At 32.4% G+C, this 23,618-nt stretch overlaps 3 protein-coding genes, 1 long non-coding RNA gene and 3 pseudogenes across 6 annotated transcripts; 1 reads left to right on the top strand and 6 right to left on the bottom strand.

Annotated features, from left to right (window-relative positions):
• Positions 1–29: 29 nt before the first annotated feature.
• Positions 30–1,103, bottom strand: LOC108485222 (F-box protein FBW2-like; annotated as a pseudogene).
• Positions 1,104–3,083: 1,980 nt separating this feature from the next.
• LOC108485223 (F-box protein FBW2-like) lies at positions 3,084–4,073 on the bottom strand (annotated as a pseudogene).
• Positions 4,074–5,430: 1,357 nt separating this feature from the next.
• LOC108485224 (F-box protein FBW2-like) lies at positions 5,431–6,440 on the bottom strand (annotated as a pseudogene).
• Positions 6,441–7,718: 1,278 nt separating this feature from the next.
• On the bottom strand, positions 7,719–9,221 carry LOC108485226 (F-box protein FBW2-like). Its single transcript, XM_017789060.2, has 3 exons — positions 8,972–9,221; positions 8,583–8,893; positions 7,719–8,445 (listed from the first exon to the last, which is right to left on the bottom strand). The coding sequence occupies exons 2-3, from the start codon at positions 8,891–8,893 to the stop codon at positions 7,830–7,832; spliced, it is 927 nt and encodes a 308-aa protein (XP_017644549.1). The 5' UTR covers positions 8,972–9,221; the 3' UTR covers positions 7,719–7,829.
• Positions 9,222–10,167: 946 nt separating this feature from the next.
• Positions 10,168–12,431, bottom strand: LOC108485624 (F-box protein FBW2-like). 2 transcript variants are annotated; one of them, XM_017789482.2, is made up of 5 exons: positions 12,070–12,431; positions 11,715–11,890; positions 11,444–11,484; positions 11,056–11,366; positions 10,168–10,918 (listed from the first exon to the last, which is right to left on the bottom strand). In XM_017789482.2, exons 4-5 carry the CDS (start codon positions 11,364–11,366, stop codon positions 10,366–10,368), a joined length of 864 nt encoding a protein of 287 aa, XP_017644971.1. In that variant the 5' UTR covers positions 11,444–11,484; positions 11,715–11,890; positions 12,070–12,431; the 3' UTR covers positions 10,168–10,365. The 2 variants fall into 2 exon arrangements, with proteins under 2 accessions (XP_017644971.1, XP_017644970.1); XM_017789481.2 differs by lacking the exons at positions 11,715–11,890; positions 12,070–12,431 and having other exon boundaries at positions 11,056–11,371; positions 11,444–11,624.
• A 5,175-nt stretch (positions 12,432–17,606) lies between these two features.
• Positions 17,607–19,671, top strand: LOC108485615 (uncharacterized). Its single transcript, XR_008284516.1, has 2 exons — positions 17,607–17,737; positions 19,417–19,671. It is a non-coding gene; the product is annotated as an uncharacterized LOC108485615 (long non-coding RNA).
• A 1,333-nt stretch (positions 19,672–21,004) lies between these two features.
• LOC108485802 (F-box protein FBW2-like) lies at positions 21,005–22,481 on the bottom strand. Of its 2 annotated transcripts, XM_017789649.2 has the most exons (3): positions 22,273–22,481; positions 21,884–22,194; positions 21,005–21,746 (listed from the first exon to the last, which is right to left on the bottom strand). In XM_017789649.2, the coding sequence occupies exons 2-3, from the start codon at positions 22,192–22,194 to the stop codon at positions 21,212–21,214; spliced, it is 846 nt and encodes a 281-aa protein (XP_017645138.1). In that variant the 5' UTR covers positions 22,273–22,481; the 3' UTR covers positions 21,005–21,211. The 2 variants fall into 2 exon arrangements, with proteins under 2 accessions (XP_017645138.1, XP_017645137.1); XM_017789648.2 differs by lacking the exon at positions 22,273–22,481 and having other exon boundaries at positions 21,884–22,248.
• Between the last annotated feature and the right edge of the window lie 1,137 nt (positions 22,482–23,618).

Here is a 23,618-nt window from a genome sequence, read left to right as displayed (position 1 = left end):
GAAAATATGAGAATGAAACAACAAATTTCGTAGTGGTAAATAAAATAGAAACAAGCTCCACACGATCATCCCAATTATTTTTCTCTAGAATAGGTCCCCAAATCTTTAACTTGGGACTTTTGTTCAAGGAACTCATGATCAAGTTCCACACCAATGCAACCTACTATATCCAAAAACTCAAGCTGGGGACACCCAGAAAGAATGCTTAGAACAATTTCAGTGCTGATAGGAAACAATTTCAGTGCTGATAGGATAAAAAGCCAACTCGAGTAGGTGCTTTAGCTTAGGGATTGTTGTAGCTATTGCATCCGCCTGATCGTCGGTTGGGAAAGTGATAGCCGAATCCAGTAGGTGCTAGTTGCGGCAGAGTGACAAGAAGTTTACAGTGCTTTCCAATGGCCTTTATAGTATAGGCATCGATTTTGCGACAGTAATTCAAATCTAAGATTGTGGAGAGCCTTTGGGCGGTTTGGTCTACTATCCAACCACTCATTTCACTTCGTGGCAGTCGTAAAAGCTGAAGGGAGCCAGCACTTGCAAATGCAAGGGCAACAAAGAAAAACACAATTTCACATCAAGGTTAATAATTTAATGGCGTAAAAGGGTGTCATTAATGAGCTGAGACTCATACGTTACTGAGAAAAGCAATTTGTGAAAAGGGTAAGAGCAAGTAAAACTTCTTTGTGATGAATGAGAAGATGGTATCATTCTGAAGACCTGAAACATGTAGGCTGCGGAGAGAACCATTGCTTCTTGTGATTAGCATTGGAAGCATCCGATCAAGATGGTGGGACAGGCAGCGACGGCTCCATTTAGCAAGGTCTATATCTTGACAACAATAAGGACCTGTGATTGCCTCCATTGCTTCTTGTGATTAGCATTGGAAGCATCCGATCAAGATGGTGGGACAGGCAGCGACGGCTCCATTTAGCAAGGTCTATACCTTGACAACAATAGGGACCTGTGATTGCCTTTCTCCAGGATTTGCGAACGCAGGGAATGATTGTTGGTAACTCTTGTAAGGACAGGTAACTGAAGATCAACCCCAATACATCAGGAAGTAGTTCATCCCAGTATCGAAACTCGCTTTGCTCTTCTTCCATCTGATCTTCATTCAAGCCATGAAGGTCATAATCAAATCACAAGAAGCAGCCTCAGTCTAAATATTCACACCATGCATTTATGTCTTCTTCAACTAAACGTTGACTGTGAGCTTAAGTCATCAGATGTTTTGTGCGTGTTAAAGGAATAGAGTATTTGAAAGATCATCATGGATCATTGCTGAAGGTGAAAATGGAAAAGCTGATACGTTGGACATGAGTCATTTGGTATTTTGTGTTTAGAAGGAAAGGTTGAGCTTGGGATTTTTTTAGAAGTTTGACAAATATAATACACCACAATTACAAGTACAGGTACAAATTATAAATACAAAACAATGGTATCTAAAATAAACCAATACAATTTAGAGGACAATGAATGCCAGACAAAACCTATCCATAGCATATGCATATAGTGAGAGAGAAACTCACACATTGTAAATATAGATGGTGAGACTCAAATTTAGGCTTTCAACTTCAATCTTTGTCAACAATACTAAAGCCTCGTTGATAGTTTAAATTTTTTTTAATATACATATTTATCTCATAAAGCCTACAAAATTATCATGAGTTTAGGGTTATGAAAATATTTAAAAAACAATGATGTAAAAAACAATTAAGGTGTTGGTTGAAATGGAAGGTAAAGTATTACAAAGGTAAAACAATTAAGGGTGGCTCGGCCCATGCATACCTCTAGATAAATGTGACACTATTTAATTATTTTGTCAGCTACGCTAGTTTTTGACAGTAGAAATAAGTAAAATTTTTAATAAAAAGACTAGTTTGCTCTTTAATCTAACATATATAGATTAATTTTCCTACTTATTGAGTAATGGGGGCAAAATGCAACTAGACTCCTAATACATGCGTCTCTATGGTACTTTTACCTAAAATGGAGATATTGATAATTATAATGTTTTAGAGGTTCACATTTGCTTATGTACATGTATTTTTCTAGATTCTATATAAAAATACAAAACACCCTTATAATAATATTTGTTAATTTATTAATATATTTTTCTTTGTAATTTCTCAACTAAATTGGAGGGACACGATTGACAGATGACACTAACTCTATCAACCACTTAAAGAATAGTATATATATTGTTGAAACAAAATACAACACAGAAGAAGAATGAGGAGATTATGGTGGCCTAAATGAGGAGACGAGGAGAAGGCTATGAGGATAGAGGAAGTTTTGTTGTAGAGAGTACTCAAAGACTGATTAAGGGCTAAAAAGATTTTCCTCATTACTTGGGAGGATATTTATAGGCGATAATCTTTTGTCTACTAGTGTGATGTGGTAAGTTGTTACAACAAAGATGGTTGTTACTGAGCATGTGAAGGGTGTGTATAATGGGGCTCATTTTATTATTCCTTTAAAAAGTATGAGTTAGTTATGCCCAAGTGAATTACTTTAGTTGTTGAAAAAAGTGTTCACACTTGAGAATGTTTACGATGAAAGGCAAGTTGCTAATGTCAAAAGAGGAAGTGTCTCTCATATTAGCTGATGGTATGTAGTAGGTGATCACACCAAGAGGTCACTCACTTGGAGGTAGTCGGATGATGAGGAGTATGAGTCACTCTTTCTTGTCCATATTGAGTCTTTAAGGTATGTCACATGTCCAGCCTGAGTGGTAGGATAATTTTTTATCCACAATCATACTAAATTAACATAATTCAAGTTTTGATGAAAACACATTTTGAGAACAATTCAAAATATTTAAATTTAAATTTCTAAAAGTATTAAAAAGTAATTTTTGTTGTGAAGGTGAAAGTTTATTAGATGTGACATGATGAATAGACCATAATTTTTAAACATTGGGATGAGACAATGTTGCACAAAAAAAGTTAATACGTATCTCTTAAATGCATTGTGTCAAACTACTTGATCATGATTTAAGAATAAAGATCCATTTCCATACTTATCATGCTATTTAATCACGAATAAAGCCACAGATTCAATCCATGCAAAGACGCAGTTCCTATATAGGTTAAAGGTTGATCACAATATGAAGATGTTCAAAGCTGAATTACATATCTAAATGCTCATCATCATCGGATTCATCAGATTCGAAGAGTATGACCAGATACAGCAGCAGAATCTCTAACTTTGGGTACTTTTCTTTAAGGAACTTACGATCAAGTTTCTCACTCAAGAATTCATCTATTGTCAAATGCACAAGCTGTGGACAGCAAGAGAGGAGGTTGAGAACTCATTCAGTGCTGATACAACGATAAGCAAACTCAAGTTGCTTTAGCCTTGGCATTGTAGACGCTATTGCATTCGCCTCATCCTCCGCTTCGACCTTGCCTGCTGAATCCGGAGAGTACATGTTGCGACACAGAACTACAAGATGTTTACAGTGCTTTCCAATGGCCTCTATAGCTTGGGCACCGATTTTGTGACAGTAACTCAAATCCAAGAAAGTGACGGTGGAAAGCCTTTGGGCAGTTTGTTTGACTATCGAATCACTTATTAAACTTCTTGGCAGTCGTAAAACCTGAAGGGAGCCAACACTTGCAAACGCAGGGAAACAAAAAAACATCATTTTATATCAAGTTAATAATTTAATGACGTAAAAGAGTCTGATTAATGAGCTGAGACTCACTACATTACCCAGAAAAGCAATTTTGAAAAATGGTGATACCAAGTGTAACTTACTTCTCTGTGATGAATGAGAAAGTGGAATCATTCTGAAGACCTGAAACATGTAGGCTGCGGAGAGATCCATTGCTTCTTGTGATTAGCATTCGAAGCATCCGATCGAGTTGGTGGGACAGGCGGCGACAGCTCCGTTCATCAAGGTCTATATATTGCCAACAATGGGGACCCGTGACTACCTTACTCCAGGATTTGCAGACACAGGGAATGACTGTCAGTAACTCTTGTATGGGCAAGCTGGTGAAGATCAGCCCCAATACATCAGGAAGTAGTTCATTCCAGTATCGAAACTCGCTTTGCTCTTCTTCCATCTGATCTTCATTCAAGTCATGAAGGTCATAATTAAATCACAACAGGAAAGAAAAAAAAATCAAAGATTAGGGGTTACCTTATCACTTTCCTTGCAACTTGGATTATTATGCAAAACCTAAACACAAAATCAAAGGCAACCAAAAAAGAAAACAGAAAGAGGTAATATAGAAAGAGAAAAGTAGGAATAGAATAAGACAACGTAAGTATCTATATATATATAGACGTAAAAGCATGGCGTTTAGTTGGAAAAAGAAGAAGACGAAAAGGCATGGAAGGCAGGGATAGCTTTAATTGCGAAAACAGGGCTACTTAATGCGGTAATTAGATATTTTATGTGAGTTATAAGGAACAGAGTATATGAAAGATTATGGAAAGGTTGAAAGGTTGGACACGAGTCATTCAACTGTCCAAAATTAGGCTTTGAGTATCTAAAATCTGAACTCAAATCTTTAGTGTTTAGAATAAATTTTGAATTTTTTCTTTCATTCATATGAAGAGATATTTAATATGTTTTTCTTCCCAATAAAATTAACTTAATATGCATTACAAAGGGTATCTATAAGAGAGGTCATTTTATTTGGCTACTATAATGTGGTGGGTTGTTATAAAAGAGATTGTTATCATGGAGAATGTGAAGGGCGTGCATAGTAGGGCTCGTTCTATTTTTTTAGACAATACTGTTATGTCTAAGTGAGTCTTATTAATTACTAAAAGAAGTATTCACACTAAAAAGTTCGATCGCCAAGTGATAGTGAACGGTTAGATGAGTCCAAGGAAGAAGTGTCTTCTCATATTAGCTGGTGATATTTAGTAGGTGATCAGATTGAGAGATTACTCATTTGGGGACAGTCAAATGATCAAGGAGTATGAGTCACTCTTTGTTGTCCATGTGGAGTCTCCATGATATGCCACATGTCTAGCCTCAGTAATAGGTATATATATTTTGAAATTTTTTTCTTTAATGTCACTTTTGATCATTAAAATTTAGCTAAATGTTTAAAGTGATGCTTATATTTAAAAAAAATGTGATAAATGATTTAGTATTGAAAATTTAAGTACTGAATTTAAATTACAAAATCTATTTGGTATATAAATTAAAATTAAGAATGTAATTCATTATATAATTACTTTAATCTCATTAATATGGTAGTTATTTATTTTATTTTGAATAATTTTAGATAAAGTTAAATATAAAATTAGTATATTTTAATTTCTAATAAAATGAGAGGCCATGTCCAACCAATTCCCTAGATTCACAGTTGAGTGCAATCAAGCACTACCTCAATTCAAGCGAAACCTCTTTACATAACTCCTCTATTTGAATTTAACTTTATAACTACAGATAAACAGATATGCTAATTAATCACGAATAAATCCATAGATTTAATCCATGCAAAGACGAAGTTCCTATCGAGGATAAAGGTTAAATTACATAGCAAAACACTTATAAGATTCCTCATCTTCAAAAATTAAATCTTCAGAATCTGTCACTGCCTATGCACGGACACATCCACGAAATCTCTAAATTTGGGTACTTTTCTGTAAGGAACTTGCAATCAAGTTTCACACTCACGCATACATTTATAATCAAACGTTCAAGCCGATGACAGCGAGAGAGGATGTTGAGAACACATTCAGTTTTAATAAGAGTGAAAACCCAAAACAAGATGCTTTAGCCTTGGCATTGTAGCTGCTATTGCATTCGCCTAATACATCCAGAAACATCATGTCGCGACACAGAGTTTCAAGAAGTTTACAGTACTTTCCAATGGCCTCTAAAGCTTGGGCACCGATTTTGGGACAGTAAGTCAAATCCAAGAAAGTGAGTGTGGAAAGCCTTTGTGCAGTTTGTTTGACTATCGAATCACATATTAAACTTCCTGACAGTGTAAAACCTGAAGGGAGCCAGCACTTGCATATGCAAGGGCAATAAAAAACACCATTTCATATCAACTTAATAATATAAAGACGTAAAAGAGTCTGATTAATGAGCTGACACTCACTACATTACTCAGAAAAATATTTGTTAAAAAGGATAAGAGAAAGTGAAACTTACTTCTCCGTGATGAATGAGAAAATGGAATCATTCTTGAGACCAGCAACATGTAAGCTGCAGAGACATCCACTGCTTCTTGTGACTAGCATTCGAAGCATCCGATCGAGTTGATGGGGCTTCCAGCGAATGCTCCATTGAAAAAGATCTATATCTTGCCAACAATAGGAACCCCTAACTGCCTTACTCCAGGATTTGCAGACTGGGGCATGACTGTCAATAACTCTTGTAACGACAGGTTGATGAAGATCAGCCCCAATACATCAGGAGGTAGTTGGTCCCAGCGTCGAAACTCGTTTTGCTCTTCTTCCATCTGATCCACATTCAAGTAATGAAGATCATAATCAAATCACAACAGGAAAAAGGAAAAGTCAAAGATTGAGGGTTACCTTATATCACTTTCGTTGTAACTTGGATTATAATGCAAAACCTAAACAAAAAATCGAAGGCAACCAAAAAAGAAAAAAGAACCCCCAAAACTAAACAGAAAGATTTAATATAGGAAGAGAAAAATATGAATGGAATAAGACTAGGTAACTATCTATATATACACGTAAAAAGCTGGAAAAAGGAGGAGACGAAAAGGCATGGAAGGCAGGGGGTAGCTTTAACTTCAATTGCCAAAACTGGGCTACTTAATGCGGGAATTAGATGATTTGTGTGCGTTACAAGGAACAGCGTAAATTGAAAGGTTGAAACGTTGGACATTTATTTCAATATAATTTATAAAATTATTTGACAATGAATTTCAACTATTTTTATTCATTAGTTTCCAAAAATACTTTTCTAAGCAAAATCATTATAAATATTAATAATTTAAAGTAATGCATATTAAAAAATTATTTTAAAATGTCTCATCCAAATCAACATAAAAATGCAATATTTTCAATGGAAATAATTATGACATTTAATCTTAAATTATTATTATAAAAATATTTTATTAATATTAAGAAAATTATATTTAAAACAATTAAAATTCAATGATACAAAAATTTTAAATAAAAACATATTGCTCTACATTTGCTCTATGAATATTCACATATTCATTATTCATCAACATTTTACCTTGTAAATTTTTTATTAAGAATTTTAACTGGATTAAGAGTAAAAAAATTTTATTAAAAAAAAAGCAATTGAGTCTTAAAAGAAGAAATAGTTCATTTTATTACACTTTTAATGACAAAAAAATTAACTAAACTCTTTCGTTAAAAGAAACTATCAATTGATTAGAGATAAAACGGATAAAAATAAAAAAAAATAAAGAAAGACAAATAAAATAATAAAAATGAGAAAGAAATATAAAAAAAATTATTATTTTGGATTTATGATTATAAATTATTTTTATTTTTATGAAACAAAATAAAAATGTAAACTCTAGACTCAATTAAGAAAGTAATTTAAAATATAATAATTTATATTAATATAAGAATAATATTGGTATCTATAAAAATTGATTCAAAACTAAATTTAAGCCAGCAATTTTAAATTTTTTCAAGTAATATTTTTGAGTGGGTTGGGAAAATTTAAAGACATTATGAGTGGCCGCCATAGGCTAAGGTGTTAGTAGCATAAGGTATAAAAAAAATAGGAATCTATTTTTCGTTCAAAACTTATCATGGAGTTTAAGAGAGACTATCAATATATTTATTATTTCCCATACACGAGATCCTTCAAACAAAAAAGACTACAATGATAAATGCAACTACAATGAAAGAAGAAATTGAAGAACATATGAAGGGCATGGAATGGCACATTCTATTACTGAAAGAGGTAATTTAATTTCTCCATTCAACCAACATTCAACCCACATTCTCAAATAAGAGAATCCATATATCCAGTCAATGAATTCATGATAACCGATGTACGGTCCACCTACATTTCTCAAGCGCAGCTCCAGCAGATTCTTTAGCTTTGGGAACTTGTCTTTAAGGAACTGATGATCAAGTTCCACTTCCAGGCACCCCTTTATATCCAAATGCTCAAGATGGGGACAACCAGAAAGGATTTTGAGAACACATTCCGTGCTGATAAAATGACAACGCAACTCAAGATGCTTTAGCCTTGGCATTGTAGCTGCTATTGCATTCGCCTCATCTTCCAGTTCGACCTTGCCTGCTGAATCCAGAAAGTGGATGTTGCGGCAAAGAGTTACAAGAAATTTACAGTGCTTTCCAATGGCCTCTATGGCTTTGGCACCAATTTTGGGACAGTGACTCAAATCCAAGAAAGTGATTGTGGAAAGCCTTTGGGCGGTTTCTTCTACTATTGAACCACTTATTTCACTTCGGGGCAGTCGTAAAACCCGAAGGGAGCCAGCACTTGCAAAAGGAAAGGGGAAAAAGGCCATTTCACATCAATGTTTCAATAGAACAATGATCCCTTATAGGAACTGGTTTCGGATCCAATAAAATCATGAAAGCAATTGCGAAAAAGCGTAAGAGCAAATGAAACTTACTTCTCTGTGATGAATGAGAAATTGGAATCATTCTGAAGACCTGCAACATGTAGGCTGCGGAGAGAACCACAGCTTCTTGTGACTAGCATTCGAAGCATCCGATCGAGTTGATGGGGCTGCCAGCGAATGCTCCATTGAAAAAGATCTATATATTGCCAACAAAGGGGACCCATGACTGCCTTACTCCAGGATTTGCAAACACAGGGAATTACTTTCAGCAACTCTTTTAAGGACAGGTAACTGAAGATCAGCCCCAATACATCAGGAAGTAGTTCATCCCAGTGTCGAAACTCGCTTTGCTCTTCTTCCATCTGATCTTCATTCAAGTCATGAAGGTGATAATCAAATCACAACAGGAAATAAATAAATAATCAAAGATTAGGGGTTACCTTGTATCCCTTTCCTTGCCACTATGCAAAACCTAATCACAAAATCAAAGGCAACAAAAAAGAAAAGAGAAAAGTAGGCATAGAATAAGACAACTTAAGTATCTATATATATATACACGTAAAAACATGGTGTTTAGTTGAAAAAAGAAGACGAAAAGGCATGAAAGGGCGCTACTTAATGCGGTAATTAGATATTTTGTGTGCATTGTAAGGAACAGAGTACATGAAAGATTAGAGATGAGTCATTCCAATGTCCAAAATTAGTGTTTAGAATAAATTTTCAACATTTTTTTCTTTCATATGAAGATATATTTAATATGTTTTTCTTCCCAAAAAACCATACTTAATATTTATTGCTTAATTTATTAAACCACATTATTATTTTTCACAATTCCAATATAAATTAACATTTTTTTCCTTTGATTTTTTCTACATAAATGAAAGTCTATTTCAATATATCATATGATTTATAAAATAATATGATGACGAATTTAAAACTAATTTTATTCAATAATTCCGAAAAGTTCTTTTTAAACAAATCTTAATATTTAAAATAATTCATATTAAAAATGTTATTTTAAAATTTCTCATCGGGAACAACATAATAAGAGTGCAATATTTTCAATGAAAATAATTAAAATCCAATAAATATGACATTTAATCTTCGATTATTGTTATTTTACAAATACTTTATTAATCTTAAAAAAAATTCTATTTACAAAAATAAAAATTCAATGGTAAATAATATTGAGAACACTTCTAGGGGTTGGTAACTTGAAAAGCTCTAGCCTAGGCATTGTAGCAGATATTAAATTTGCCTGCTCCTCCATTGAGAGCTTGTCTACTGCATCCAGAAAGTAAATAATATTGCTTCCTAATTTGCTAAGAAAATTAGTATAACAGACTTGCATTTATATATGAAAAAAGAATTAAGAAGAGAAATGGAAAAAAAGAAAGAAAGAAAATGTCCAATTAGATTGAAATTGTGAAAAGTGATTTACATAAAAAAAGAAATAAGATCATTAATGCATGTTTAAGTTTAAATGGGAAAGAAAACCTAATAAATATATAGAGAAAAAGGGTAATGATACCCTCACAATCCCAAAATACGGCCAAATCAGAGCTGCTGAAAGTAATTCTGCCATTCAACTTCAAATAAACATATATTGCAAAACTCAAATTCCATGCATGAAGCATTTTAATAGAATCTCCAAACCACAACAACTTCATATTGAAAAATAGATGATAATGTAACATGAACATGGTTCAGTAGTTGGAAGCATCTTTCTTTGTGAACTACAACAGGAAGATATAGCTGAAGCAGCATGGACACAAAGAAATATCCCCTATGGAGATGCAGCCAACTAATCTAACATTCCACCATTTTCACGTAATCATCCAGCAAGTTCTTCCATAACATCATCCATCATTGATTGGAAGAAATCATCATCGTATAAGAAGTCGTGATCAATAAATGTAAATTCTAAGTTCCCAAACTCTTTAAACATCTTCTCTTCATGAGGTCCCACAATCTTTAGCTTTGGGTACTTTTCTTTAAAGAACTTACGATCACGGTTCACACTCAAGCAACTATTTATATCCAAATGCTCAAGCTGAGGACAGCTAGAGATGATGTTGAGAACACATTCAGTGCTGATATTATGGCAACCCAACTCAAGATGCTTTAGCCTTGGCATTGTAGCTGCTATTGCATTCGCCTCATCCTCCGGTTCGTCCTTGCCTGCTGAATCCAGAAAGTACATGTTGCGGCACAGAGTTACAAGAAGTTTGCAGTGCTTTCCAATGGCCTCTATAGCTTGGGCACCAATTTTGCGACAGTAACTCAAATCCAAGAAAGTGACGGTGGAAAGCCTTTGGGCGGTTTGTTCTACTATTGAATCACTTATTTTACTATGCGGCAATCGTAAAACCTGAAGGGAGCCAGCACTTGCAAAAGCAAAGGGCAAAAAATGCCATTTCACATCAAGGTTCTATTGAACAAGGATTCCCTATAGGAACTGGTTTCGGATCCAATAAAATCATGAAAGCAATTGTGAAAAAGTGTAAGATCAAGTGAAACTTACTTCTCTGTGATGAATGAGAAAATGGAATCATTCAGAAGACCTGAAACATGTAGGTTGCGGAGAGATCCACTGCTTCTTGTGACTAGCATCCGAAGCATCCGATCGAGCTGGTGGGGCTGGCAGCGACAGCTCCATTCATTAAGATCTATATCTTGCCAACAATAGGGACCCGTGACTGCCTTACTCCAGGATTTGCAGACAGGGGGAATGACTGTCAGTAACTCTTGTAGCGACAGGTTGGTGAAGATCAACCCCAATACATCAGGAGGTAGTTGATCCCAGTGTCGAAACTCGCTTTGCTCTTCTTGCATCTGATCTTCATTCAAGTCTTGAAGGTCATAATCAAGTCACAACAGTAAAAAAGGAAAATTCGAAGATTGAGGGTTACCTTATATCACTTTCCTTGCAACTTGGATTATTATGCAAAACCTAAACACAAAATCAAAAGGCAACCAAAAAGAAAAGAGAAAGAGGTAATATAGGGAGAGAAAAGTAGGAATAGAATAAAGCAACGTAAGTATCTATTGTAGTAACCCAATTTTACCCGCCCCAATACATAAACCTAAACAAAGACAAAATAAATAAATAAATAAATAAAACTTAAATTACAAGCCCAAACCAGTACAAAAATCAAAAGTCCAATAGCCCACAACTTAAACCTTTTTTTAGAAAAATTGAAAACCATAGATCCCCTATGCGCTGCTGCCCCTAACCATGTCAGCGGATGCGAAGCTTGGGGACTACCTCTCTTGCCATCGTTTCACCAAAATGGCAGCCATCGTTTCACCAAAATGGCAAGGGTGTGACTTCCATCGTCGTTGACCACCATCGTGACCTACATAGAAGAAAGAAAAAGACAGAAGCAGAGAAAAAAAACAAATACAAATATTTGTAATCACTAAACAATATAAATTGAATAAATAGATACGAAGAAAAATCAAAGAGATATAAAAGGTATATTTTTACATTGTATACATATAAAAAACAATAAATAAAACACGAAACTTTTTTTACCTTTGTTGCCACTGTCGATATCCCCTCTAGCTTGAAAGACTGTCGAATCCTTAGGGATTCGCCGAAAGGCCGAGTCAAAGGAGGACCGGGAACCAAAAGGTTCTTTTTGCATTTTCGAATTTTGCCGAATTTAGGGATTTCGACCTTAGATTCGGGTTCTCCGCGAAACGAAAATAAAAAAAGGGTTTTTTTTTTACAACTCCAGCCACCAAAGGCGACGGTTGCCGTCGCTGATGACCAGTGGTCACGGCGGAGCGCCGATGGCCCAGTGGCTGGATTCAGGGGAGATTTCAGAGAAAAAAAGAAGAAAGAAGCTTTAAAAAAAAAGAGTCAAAATGATTTTTTTTATTTTTTATTTAAATAGGGCACGTAAACAACGCCATTTCGTCGTGGCCCTAAACTTCTGACCTGATGTCCCAACTCGAATTCCCTTAGGATCCACGTGTTTTTAAAGGGCAGGATCTAATTGTTGCTTTCGCCTTTCTGTTTTTTTTTTTCAATTTCGTCCTGCAGCTTAGTATTTTTGCTTTTATTTTATTCTTGTGCAATTTAGTCCCTCAACCCACTGTGGACCCATTGAGGGAATGACACATGTAAATATGGGTGGGATAATTGCCTTTTGAGTCCCTGTACATTTTATCCTATTTTAATTTAATCCTTTTATGTCCTGTTTCTTTATGATTTAGACTTTTAATTTTGTTATACTTTCAATTTAGCCTTTTATTTCCTTTTATTTATCCACTTATTTATTTCCTTTTTTTGTTGCAATACACACCTTAAATGTTGTTCAAATTTCGATTTAATCCCTCATTTATTTAATGTTGCCTCTTTATTTACTATATCTTTTACTTTAACATTTAAAATTTTTGTTATTTATTTATTTTTATTATTATGCATTTTATTTTATCCCTTTTATTACTATTATTATTATTTCTATCATTCATATTAATATTATGATAGTAATCATGACATGATATCGCTCTTATTACCATAAGTTGATATTTTTACTTTCATTATATTTGCATTATTATTACTCACGGCATAGCATTTTTATTTTATCTTTCATTTTATTTATTCGTTTATTTATTTATCTATCATGTTAATATCATCATTTTTACCCGCTACTATGTTACTTCATTTTGCTAAAATTCATGTGTGTATCATATTAAAATATATTTATCCATTTTATTACTAGGCCTAGACAAATTAAAATGCATATCGATTTAAAATACTACATTTGTTCTACCTAAAAATGAAAATTTTAAAACCAAGACAATATTCTTTGCTTAGGAATTCAAGAAATAGTGCCCTAACTCATGGGATATGACTTTCTCCTTTAACCAAGATAAACGAGCATCCTTTTAAATTTTAAAATATATAATAGAGCAAAGCGAGTTTCGCCACAAAAATGGGGATCGTATTGTCTTTGAATTTTAATTCTCAACACTAAGACATCAAGTAATCAATTAGACACCAATTTTGAGCGTTATGAGGGTGCTAATCTGTAACAGCCCGTTTTTTAGTGGTATCAGAAACAGTGGTTTCGGGGCTACCGAATCTGACGAGTAAGTTCGTAAATATTATTATTTAATATTTACAAGTCAAATGTGACTTTTAAAAAGGTTTTTGATTTGATAATTTATGTTATATAAGTGATTTATTAAGTTCAAGTGGTTTTAGAAAATGAGGTATCGGGACATTTTTTTATACCGAGCCGTAAATATTTTTATAAATATTTACGGAGTGTCATTAAGGTGTTTCGTTGAAAAATTTTAATGTTTCGATAGTTAATTAATTAAAAAGGACCAAATTGAAAAAAAAATGCATTCCTGGGACTCCATTCCTGTAAATCAGACTCTTAAATATTTTTAATAAATATTTATGAAGCTAGTTGTGTAGTTAATTAGATTTTGGTTAATTTAATTTGCATAAATTAAAAGTAATTAGATATAAGGACTAAATTGCATATAGGTAAAAGTTGAATTATAGATTAAAGAATAATTAAAGGGACTAAAGAAACAATTTTAACATTGTTTCTTTAGTGGTAGGCATTAGGTAAGATATTTGTAAATTTATTATATATATTATAATAATTAAAGTTTTCTTAAGTATTAAGTATATATATATTATATAAAAGTAATAAAAGAAAAAAAGAAAGACAAAAGCAAAACCATAATTTGAAAGAAAAGGAAAAAGAAAAGAAGGAGACGCAAAGGCTTAGGTACTTTAAAGTTTTCAAATTCAATTGTTTAGTTAATTTAGTCTTCTTTTCTTATGATTTGTATGTTTTTGAAATTTTGATGTTAAGTATTACATGACCAATGTCGAAATTTTAGCAATTATTAAGTTTTTAAGCGATTAAATTGATAGATTTTTAAGCTAGAAGTTAAAAAGGATTAAATTATAGAATAAATTGTAAATTTTGAATAATAAAGACTAAATTATGAAAATTTTGAAATTTAGGATTGCACTTACTTCCTCATATTTAACCGACTCTTGAATTTATTTTCTGAATTTGTAAAATTAAATATTAATTTAACGAGTCTTGAAGTGATTTAATCAGGCCTAAAAAAAAAATTTGACGGCGATTCAATTTTTATTTTTTAAAATAAAAAAGTCAATTTTCAAAAAAGTTTTGACATCTATATATATACACGTAAAAAAAAAGAAAAAGACGAAAAGGCATGGAAGGCAGGGGTAGCTTTAACTTTAACTGAGAAAACTTGGCTACTTAATGCGAGAATTAGATAATTTGTGTGCGTTACAAGGAACAGAGTATTTGAAAGGTTGAAACATTGGACATGGTTTACACTTTAGGGTTTAAAATAAATTTCCAACTTTGTTATGTTTCATGTGAAGTTATTTTCCTTTCGTATGAAGAGAGATTTATTATGTTTTTCTTCCCAATAAACCTAACTTAATATGCATTCTTCTTCATTAAATCATGTTATTATTTTTCACAATTCCAATATAAATTAACATTTTAGTAACTTATGTTTAAAATATTACGTTTTAGTTACTTACATTAATATGTTGTAACATTTTAGTCACTAAGTCGTTAACTATGTAACGGTAAACTGACGTGACACATTAAATCATTATTTCAAAAAAAAAAATAGGTTAAATTATACAATTTGTCCCTATATTTTTTCATTTTGAGCCATTCTTTTTTGCTTCTCTATCTCTTTTAACGTAATTTTTCTATATTTTTCATTTGTTAAGTCTAACCCCTATACTTTTATTTTTTTGAACAATTTATATTTTTTCTTTTCCTTTTCTTCCCCCTTTTATTTTTTTTCTTTTCTCATATTCTTTAATGTAGAAACATAATCTCTACACACCGAAAAAAAAAAACCAAGTCCTAAAATTTGAAAAAAAGTTTTATTTTAACAAATGGAAAATATAGGAAAACTATGTTAAAAGAAATGGAGAAAGGAGGAAAATAGAGGGAAAAGAAGAAGAGAATGGAAAATAAAGAACAAAAAAGAAAGTTCAAATAATATAAAAGAACAAATTAAATTGCTCAAAACGGAAAAAAATACAGCAACTAATTGTATAATTTAACTTAAAATTTTCATTTGAAATGATTATTTAACATGTCACGTTAGCTTATCGTTATACCGTTAACGATAATTAACACCCAGTGATTAAAATGTTACGGCACGATAACGTAAGTGACTAAAACATAATATTTCAAACATAAGTGGCTAAAATGTAACTTGAGACAAATAAAAGTGACTATTTTGATAGTTTACCCTTTATTCAATAGTTTCAAAAATAGATTTCCAAACAAAATAATTATAAATATTAATAATTTAAAATAATGCATATTAAAAATTATTTTAAAATTTCTCATCCAAGTGCAATATTTTCAATAAAATTGATTAAAATCATATAAATATGACATTTAATCTTAAATTATTAAATAAAAATATTTGATTAATATTAAAAAATTGTTTATTTACAAAAATTAAAATTCAATGATACAAAATTTTAAATAAAATTTATTAGTGTAATTGTATTATTCCTAATAAATTATTGGTAAAACTAAAATATTATATAACAATATAATACGATGTTAAAAAATATTTAAATATTAAGACGATCAAACATTATGCAAAATCTAACTCAATCTAAGTACATATCATATATTAAATAAAAAGGGACTATACAAACATTATTGAGTCAAGGACCACAAATTAAAAGTTAAAATCACCTCTTGAAACTTCAAGATCCACTTATACATGCGCACAAAATAAATAAACCATGTGTTGAGCAATAAAGCTCAATAGTACTTTCATGATTCAAGATAATGCAGTGTTAACATTAGCAAATAATCACAAGCAATTTGTGCTCAATGTCTAACCAATTTACATCCTTTCATGCCAAGTAATCTGATTACCATTAAAAAATAATATATATATTTACTATCAACAATAGTTTGAAGGTTTTTTTAATGTCACATTTGACCCTTGAGATTTAATAGAATGTGCAATATGATTGTAACAGCTAGAAGTGTGCATGGGCCGGGCTACCCGGCCCGGCCCGAAGGCTTGCCCGAAATGTGAAAGGGTTTGGGCAAAAATATAGGCCCGAAAAATGGGCTTGGACAAAAAAATAAGGCCCGTTTAAAAAATAGGTCGGGCCTTGGGTAAGGTATTTTTAGCCGGGGTCTGGCCCGGCCCGGCCCGAATTCACTAAAGGACAAAAAAAATCTGCATATTTTTATTTTTATTTTTGAATGTTATTTTCTTGTTGTTTTTCCATATTTTGCTACTATTTTACTATTATGTTGCTATTATTTTGTTGTTATTTTTGGATATTGTATAAAATTTATTTTATTGTTAATTTATTTTATTATTTTAAAACAATTTGCTTGTTAAGTTACATTTATCTTAGTGTTATTTAAGTCTACATATTTTTCAAAATTTATTTTCAATTTGTTGGGAATATTTATTTTGATATTTTAGTATTTTTATGTATTATATATATTTAAAAATAATATAAAATAATATAAAAATTAATACTGGTAAGTTTGGTAGGGTTGCCTGCCTAGGTTTTAGTATTTTTATCCCGGTAAGGCTTGGGCAAAATTTTAGGCCTATTTTTAGGCCCGGCCCAGCCTGATCCCAATAAATGGGCATGATTTTTTAATTGAGCCCGACCCAAACCCGGCCCGGCCCATGAACACCTCTAGTAACAGCCTGTTTTTAGCGAAAATCGAAACAGTGGTTTTGGGACCACAAATTTGAAGTATAAAATTTTATTTTAATATTATTTTGTGGTCTACAGCGTGATAGTATTATGGTATAAAAATTTCATTAAGAAATTTTAATGTTTACATGCTCAATTTGTGAAAAAGGACTAAATCGCGTAAAGTACGAAAGTTGTGTTCTACTAGCTAAAGGTATTAAATAGCTATAGAAATTTAAAGTGGAGGTCCTTATTTGGTAATTTGACAACTAATTGAGTTAGTGGATGTGCATGGCTTGGTATTTATGAAATTATTAAAGTTAGGTAAGGGTAATTTGATAAAAAGGCAATTAATGATAAAAATAATCAAAAAGGTAAAGCTATCATCTCTCATTCTCTTCTCCAACAAAAAATTACAGCAAAGAAACACCATTTTCGGAGCTTCAACACTCGGCCATATCTCCCTTGCATGTAGGTGCGTTTTTGTCCCATTTTTGTTGATTTTTATGTTTTTGGGATCGTTGTAGCTTAACCTAGCTAATTAGGGGACTAATTTGCAAAACTATGGAATAGTTTGAGATTTTCCATTGATGAAAATGTTAGGGTTTTGAAGTTTAATGGAAGAAAATGAATCTTTGTTGTTAGTTAAATATTTTTTGTTAAGTGATTTTTAATGAAATTATCAATTAGGGGTTAAATTGAGAAATATAAAAATTTTGGGTTAAATGTGCTAAATTGTGAAATGTATGAGCTTCTTTGAGCATATATAATTTTCAGCTAGGCTTGGGTGCAGTGAAATTTCAGGAATTTTTATTTTACGAGCTTAAAGACTAAATTGTAAAAAGGTCAAAAGTATAGGGGAAAAATGTTAATTTTGTCATAATATGAAAATTGAATGAATTGAGTAGAATAATGATTAAATGAGTTAAATTTGATTATATAGATCAAGAAAAATGACGTATGGAATTAGATAGAGGAAAAGACAAAGTTATCGATTAGACGATCGTTTTTCGTCGTACGAGTTCGAGGTAAGTTCGTATGTTAATAAGCACTATTATCATTGAGATTTAGTGCTTTATATTTGAATTGTTGAAGGATACAATTGTACAGAAGTATTCGACGGAAATTCGGGCCATGATATTATCACTTCGGGTGCGAGTCATATTGATTTGGCTTCGGGCCATGATATTAGCACTTCGGGTACGAGTTAAATTAATTTGGCTTCGGGCCATGATATTAGCACTTCGGGTGCAAGTCATGTTGATTTGACTTCGGCCATGATATTATTACTTTGGGTGCGAGTTATATTGATTTGGCTTCGGGCCATGATATTAGCACTTCGGGTGCGAGTTATATTGATTTAGCTTCGGGCCATGATATTAGCACTTTGGGTGCGAGTCATATTGATTTGGCTTCTGGCCATGATATTAGCACTTCGGGTGCGAGTTATGTTGATTTGGCTTCGGGCCATGATATTAGCACTTGGAGTGCGAGATACATTAAGTTGGTTTCGGGCCATGATATGGGCACTTAGGATGCGAGACTCCCGAATATCCGATTTCTATTCCAAATGGTTCAACGGTAAATTAAATATGTGAAATGGTGAAAAATAAATACGCATCAATACAGGTATGTACGGAAGGCTATACGATCATTGGAACTAAGGAAGTTGTGAACATTATGAGAAATTATGTGATTGAATTTATGTTAACCTTGTTATTAATTTGTTGGTGAATATCATATTCATATTATTTGAATGGTATATATATTTATGACATATGAATACATGATGAACTTAGTTGTGGTTAAATTCATATAAATAGAAGGAAAGATAGACAAATGCCTTAATTAGAATTGCTATCAAAGCATGGAAAATAGTATGAGTTATTAGATGGTAAAAATATGCTTATACATATGCCTGAAAATGTGAATGCACTAAGAAGTGTGTACTTATGCTATGTTGTTTTGAGATGGGTTACTAATTTATGTGATAATTAAAATTGAAAGGTTAATGTTGTTTAGACCAAGGCCAAGATATATTGAATTGACTAAAGTGAATTATGCTTATAAATTGAAGTAGTAAGCTTTATTTTTGAATTACGAACTTACTAAGTATTTCATGCTTACTTTGTGTTAATTTCTTTGTGTGCTTAGATATCGGAAGCTCGTTCGGGTTGGAAGATGGTGGAGATTTTATCACACTATCTATCGGCTATTTTGGTATTGTGGTTTTATAATTTCGGTTATAATGGCATGTATAGGTCGTTTTGGCTAATGATAGCCTACATGTTTTGTTATGTTTTTTGTCATTTGATTTGGCTTGTATCTGAGATATTATTATGCATGTTATTTGTGTAAATGGCTTTATTATATTCAGTCGCGGTTGTGAAGTGGTGTTTCGATATCAAATGGTTGAATTTGATAAGTGACATACATGCTAAGTTTTAGGCACAATGAGGCATATTTGTTTTTGATCATTTAGGTATATTTTGGAAAGCATAATTGGTATGTGTTAAAGTGGTCAATGGATGTGATTATGAGTATCATGTTGTATGTGTGAAAGTAAATGTTATAAACTTGAGATTGGTTGATTTTGAGTGCCTATTTATGCCATGGCTATATGCAAATTGATGTGTATAGGTTGGTACCAATGTGGGTGAGGTATATGACTTGGAAAAATATCCTATTTTTGTCTACATGGGCAGAGACGTGGGCATGTGTCTCAGCTGTGTGTGACACACGGCCAGGCGACACGGCCGTGTGTCCCCTGATGCTTATTTAGAAACCAAGTCAGTAGCTTCACATGGCCTAGCACACGGGCATGTAGCTTGGCCGTGTGGTACAAGTCAGTATACCCTCCAATTTCCACACAACCTAGCATACGACTTGGTACATGGGCGTGTAAGGCCATTTCGAGTGGCACACAGCCTGACACACGGGCATGTGGTCTTGCCGTGTGACCTAAGTCAAAGAGTTACACGGGGTAGGACACAGGCTGAGACACGACTATGTGATCCCATTTCGAATGCCCACACAGCCTGAGACATGGGCGTGTGACTCCTATACTTTGAAAAATTTCTAAGTTTTCCTAAAACTTTCTTGAGTTATTGGTTTAGTCCCGAACCATTTTTAATGCATGTTTTAGGCTTTGGAGGGTCGTATTAGGGACAATATGATGGAATGTGAATAATTTTTATTTGGTTTGAGAATTGTGATTGAAATGTATTACTATTTGAGATATAAGTCCGGTAACACCTCGTGACCTGCTCCAAAGGTTTGATCTGAGTTAGGGGTGTTTTAGTGATACTTATATTAAAAAAAAAGAGAGAGGATAAATTAACATTTAGAGTATGTTTGATAAACTAAAAAGTTATAGGTACTAAAAACTAAAGTACTAAATTTTCTAAGTACCGAGTTCATATTATAAAATTGTTTGATATATTAGGTGTTGATAAATTGAAAAATTAATTATTAATTTTAAAAAAATCAAATACTGAATTTAAATTATAAAATTTATTTGGTATATTAATTAAAATTAAGTACATGATAATAAAAATAAGCATCGAATATAATTATTTTATTTGATAATAATAAATCTTGCTTTTTGAAAATTCATTATTTCAATCTTATTAATATAGTATAATATTTTTTAGTTGAAATAGTTTAAGATAAAAGTTAAAAATAAAATTTGACTATTTTAATTTTTAATAAAATGATCGAGAATAAAATTTTGAAAAATTACTTATCATAATCAACACTTTTTATTTAGAGAATTTTATTATCATACACAATTAAATATTAAATGTTGAAAATTTTTATTTTCTGTAAAATAAAAATTTTCAATGGTTTATTAAATATACCCTTAGCCATTAAACTTGAAAAAATTTATTAACCTGCACTTCTTTTGTGTCAATGCAGCTTGTCCTACTAACCCAACATTCCACCATCGTCACAATTCTATCAATTTACTCCATAGTGTTCCAGAAAAGAAGTCAGTGACTGGATAACGTTGAACTGCAAAGCTGAAGCGCTTATCCGGTCTAGCCTTCACGAGATGAGGTCCCACTATCTTTAACTTTGGGTACTTTTCTTTAAGGAACTTACGGTCAAGTTTCACCTGGGGGCAACCATCTATGACCAAATGCTCAAGCTGAGGACAGCTAGAGAGGATCTTGAGAACACATTCAGTGCTGATAAGATGAAAACCCAACTCAAGATGCTTTAGCCTTGGCATTGTAGCTGCTATTGCATTCGCCTCATCCTCCGGTTCGACCTTGCCTGCTGAATCCGGAGAGTACATGTTGCGGCACAGAGTTACAAGAAGCTTACAGTGCTTTCCAATGGCCTCTATAGCTTGGGCACCAATTTTGGGACAGTAACTCAAATCCAAGAAAGTGACTGTGGAAAGCCTTGGGGTGGTTTGTTCTACTATTGAATCACTTATTTTACCATGCGGCAGTCGTAAAACCTGAAGGAAGCCAGCACTTGCAAAAGCAAAGGGCAAAAAATGCCATTTCACATCAAGGTTTCCATTGAACAAGGATCCCCTATAGGAACTGGTCTCGGATCCAATAAAATCATGAAAGCAATTGTGAAAAAGGGTAAGAGCAAGTGAACTTACTTCTCTGTGATGAATGAGAAAATGGAATCATTCTTAAGACCTGAAACATGTAGGTTGCGGAGAGATCCACTGCTTCTTGTGACTAGCATTCGAAGCATCCGATCGAGTTGGTGGGGCTGCCAGCGACAGCTCCATTCGTCAAGATCTATATCTTGCCAACAATGGGGATCGCTAACTGTCTTTCTCCAGGATTTGCAGACACAGGGAATGATTGTCAGTAACTCTTGTAACGACAGGTTAGTGAAGATCAGCCCCAATACATCAGGAAGTAGTTCGTCCCAGTGTCGAAACTCGCTTTGCTCTTCTTCCATCTGATCTTCGTTCAAATCATGAAGGTCATAATCAAATCACAATAGGAAAGAAGAAAAGTCAAAAAGATTGGGGGTTACCTCATGTCACTTTCTTCCAACTTGGATTATACTGCAAAACCTAAACAAAAAATCAAAAGCATCCAAGAAAAGATAAAAGAACCCCAAACATTTAATATACTAAAAGAAAGATATGATACAAACGGATTATCATAAACAATGAGCTATAGATTAAGTTATAAATAGATGAGATTGAAGCATATCTTCTGTTAAAAGAGATTTGTGTAATCTCGTACATTATAATATCAAATCTTATGAGATTATATATATTTTAAATTATTTTTTATTTACAAAACTAACTTTAATTTTCCATAATTGTTTCGTTAGGCCAACAATGCTTCAAATAGATACATTTTATCATTTTTTCTTTGAATCATGCCAGTTTACATGAGTTAAACGAGTCTCATTTAATAGATTGATTTTCATGGAACGTTTTTTGTACAATGGTCATGGTTTTGAACCATATAACTAAAAAAATGACGTTGCAATGAACTTAAATTAATAAAATAATTTTAAAAATATAAACATTTGGACTTAAATATTGAAATATGAAAAATAGATGAATCAAATTTCTAAAAAAAAAAATTAAAAATACTAAATTTATAAAAATGAGTTATATGGTATATTTTAAGAAAAACAATTGTGGCTGAAAATTGTATTTGAAACAAGGACTTACATTGTATATTTTTCATTAAATTCCATGCATGAAGCATTTTAATAGAAACTGCAAACCACAAACTTGAAATTGAAACAAAGATGATAATGTAACAAAAACATGGTTCAATAGTTCCTACAATCATTTAATGTGAGTTGTTTAATTTTTACTAACGTGGCTCTAAGGGATTTGTTGACTTTTTACATCTTTTAAATTTAATATTTATTTATATTAATTTTCTTATTAACATAATTTTAGTATCTCTATAAGATTTATATGATGCTTATGATATTAAATATAATTCATAATTTTATCTTAATTTCCTTTTAACCAATTGATAACACTACTAAATCATTCTTATTAATTTGTTGATTTAGAAAATAACAATTCAGTGTTGATGTTACAAAAAGCACTAAAATATTCGACAAAATAAAAGTTCAACTATCAACAAAAATTGAAAAAACATCTTTTATCACTCAACCGGTAACTTTCATAATTTAACCAAAAATGAGTCTTTTCATTTTCTTATGAAATTAAAAAGGAACAGTCGAAAACCAACATGTAAAAGTTTTGAGATGTCAGGTACTCAATCTATCCATTTCCATATTTATCATGCTAATGAATCACAAATAGGTTATTCGCAGTATGTAAGATAATGCAGAAAGCTCAAAAGTATAGAGCAAAACCTAACTGAATGATTGTCAGTAACTCT

The sequence above is a fragment of the Gossypium arboreum genome, chromosome 6 (assembly GCF_025698485.1).
Source record: "Gossypium arboreum isolate Shixiya-1 chromosome 6, ASM2569848v2, whole genome shotgun sequence".
NCBI lineage: Eukaryota > Viridiplantae > Streptophyta > Magnoliopsida > Malvales > Malvaceae > Gossypium > Gossypium arboreum.
This window is presented reverse-complemented; position numbering and strand designations above follow the sequence as displayed.

Bases quoted from the DNA above. Each gene is read 5' to 3' on its own strand.
- LOC108485226 (XM_017789060.2), bottom strand. From the start codon at position 8,893: ATGGAAGAAGAGCAAAGCGAGTTTCGACACTGGGATGAACTACTTCCT. The intron at 8,446-8,582 runs GTAAGTTTCATT...TCCTTTTGCAAG, and splicing joins TTCTCATTCATCACAGAGAA to TGCTGGCTCCCTTCGGGTTT.
- LOC108485624 (XM_017789482.2), bottom strand. From the start codon at position 11,366: ATGCAAGAAGAGCAAAGCGAGTTTCGACACTGGGATCAACTACCTCCT. The intron at 10,919-11,055 runs GTAAGTTTCACT...TGCTTTTGCAAG, and splicing joins TTCTCATTCATCACAGAGAA to TGCTGGCTCCCTTCAGGTTT.
- LOC108485802 (XM_017789649.2), bottom strand. From the start codon at position 22,194: ATGGAAGAAGAGCAAAGCGAGTTTCGACACTGGGACGAACTACTTCCT. The intron at 21,747-21,883 runs GTAAGTTCACTT...TGCTTTTGCAAG, and splicing joins TTCTCATTCATCACAGAGAA to TGCTGGCTTCCTTCAGGTTT.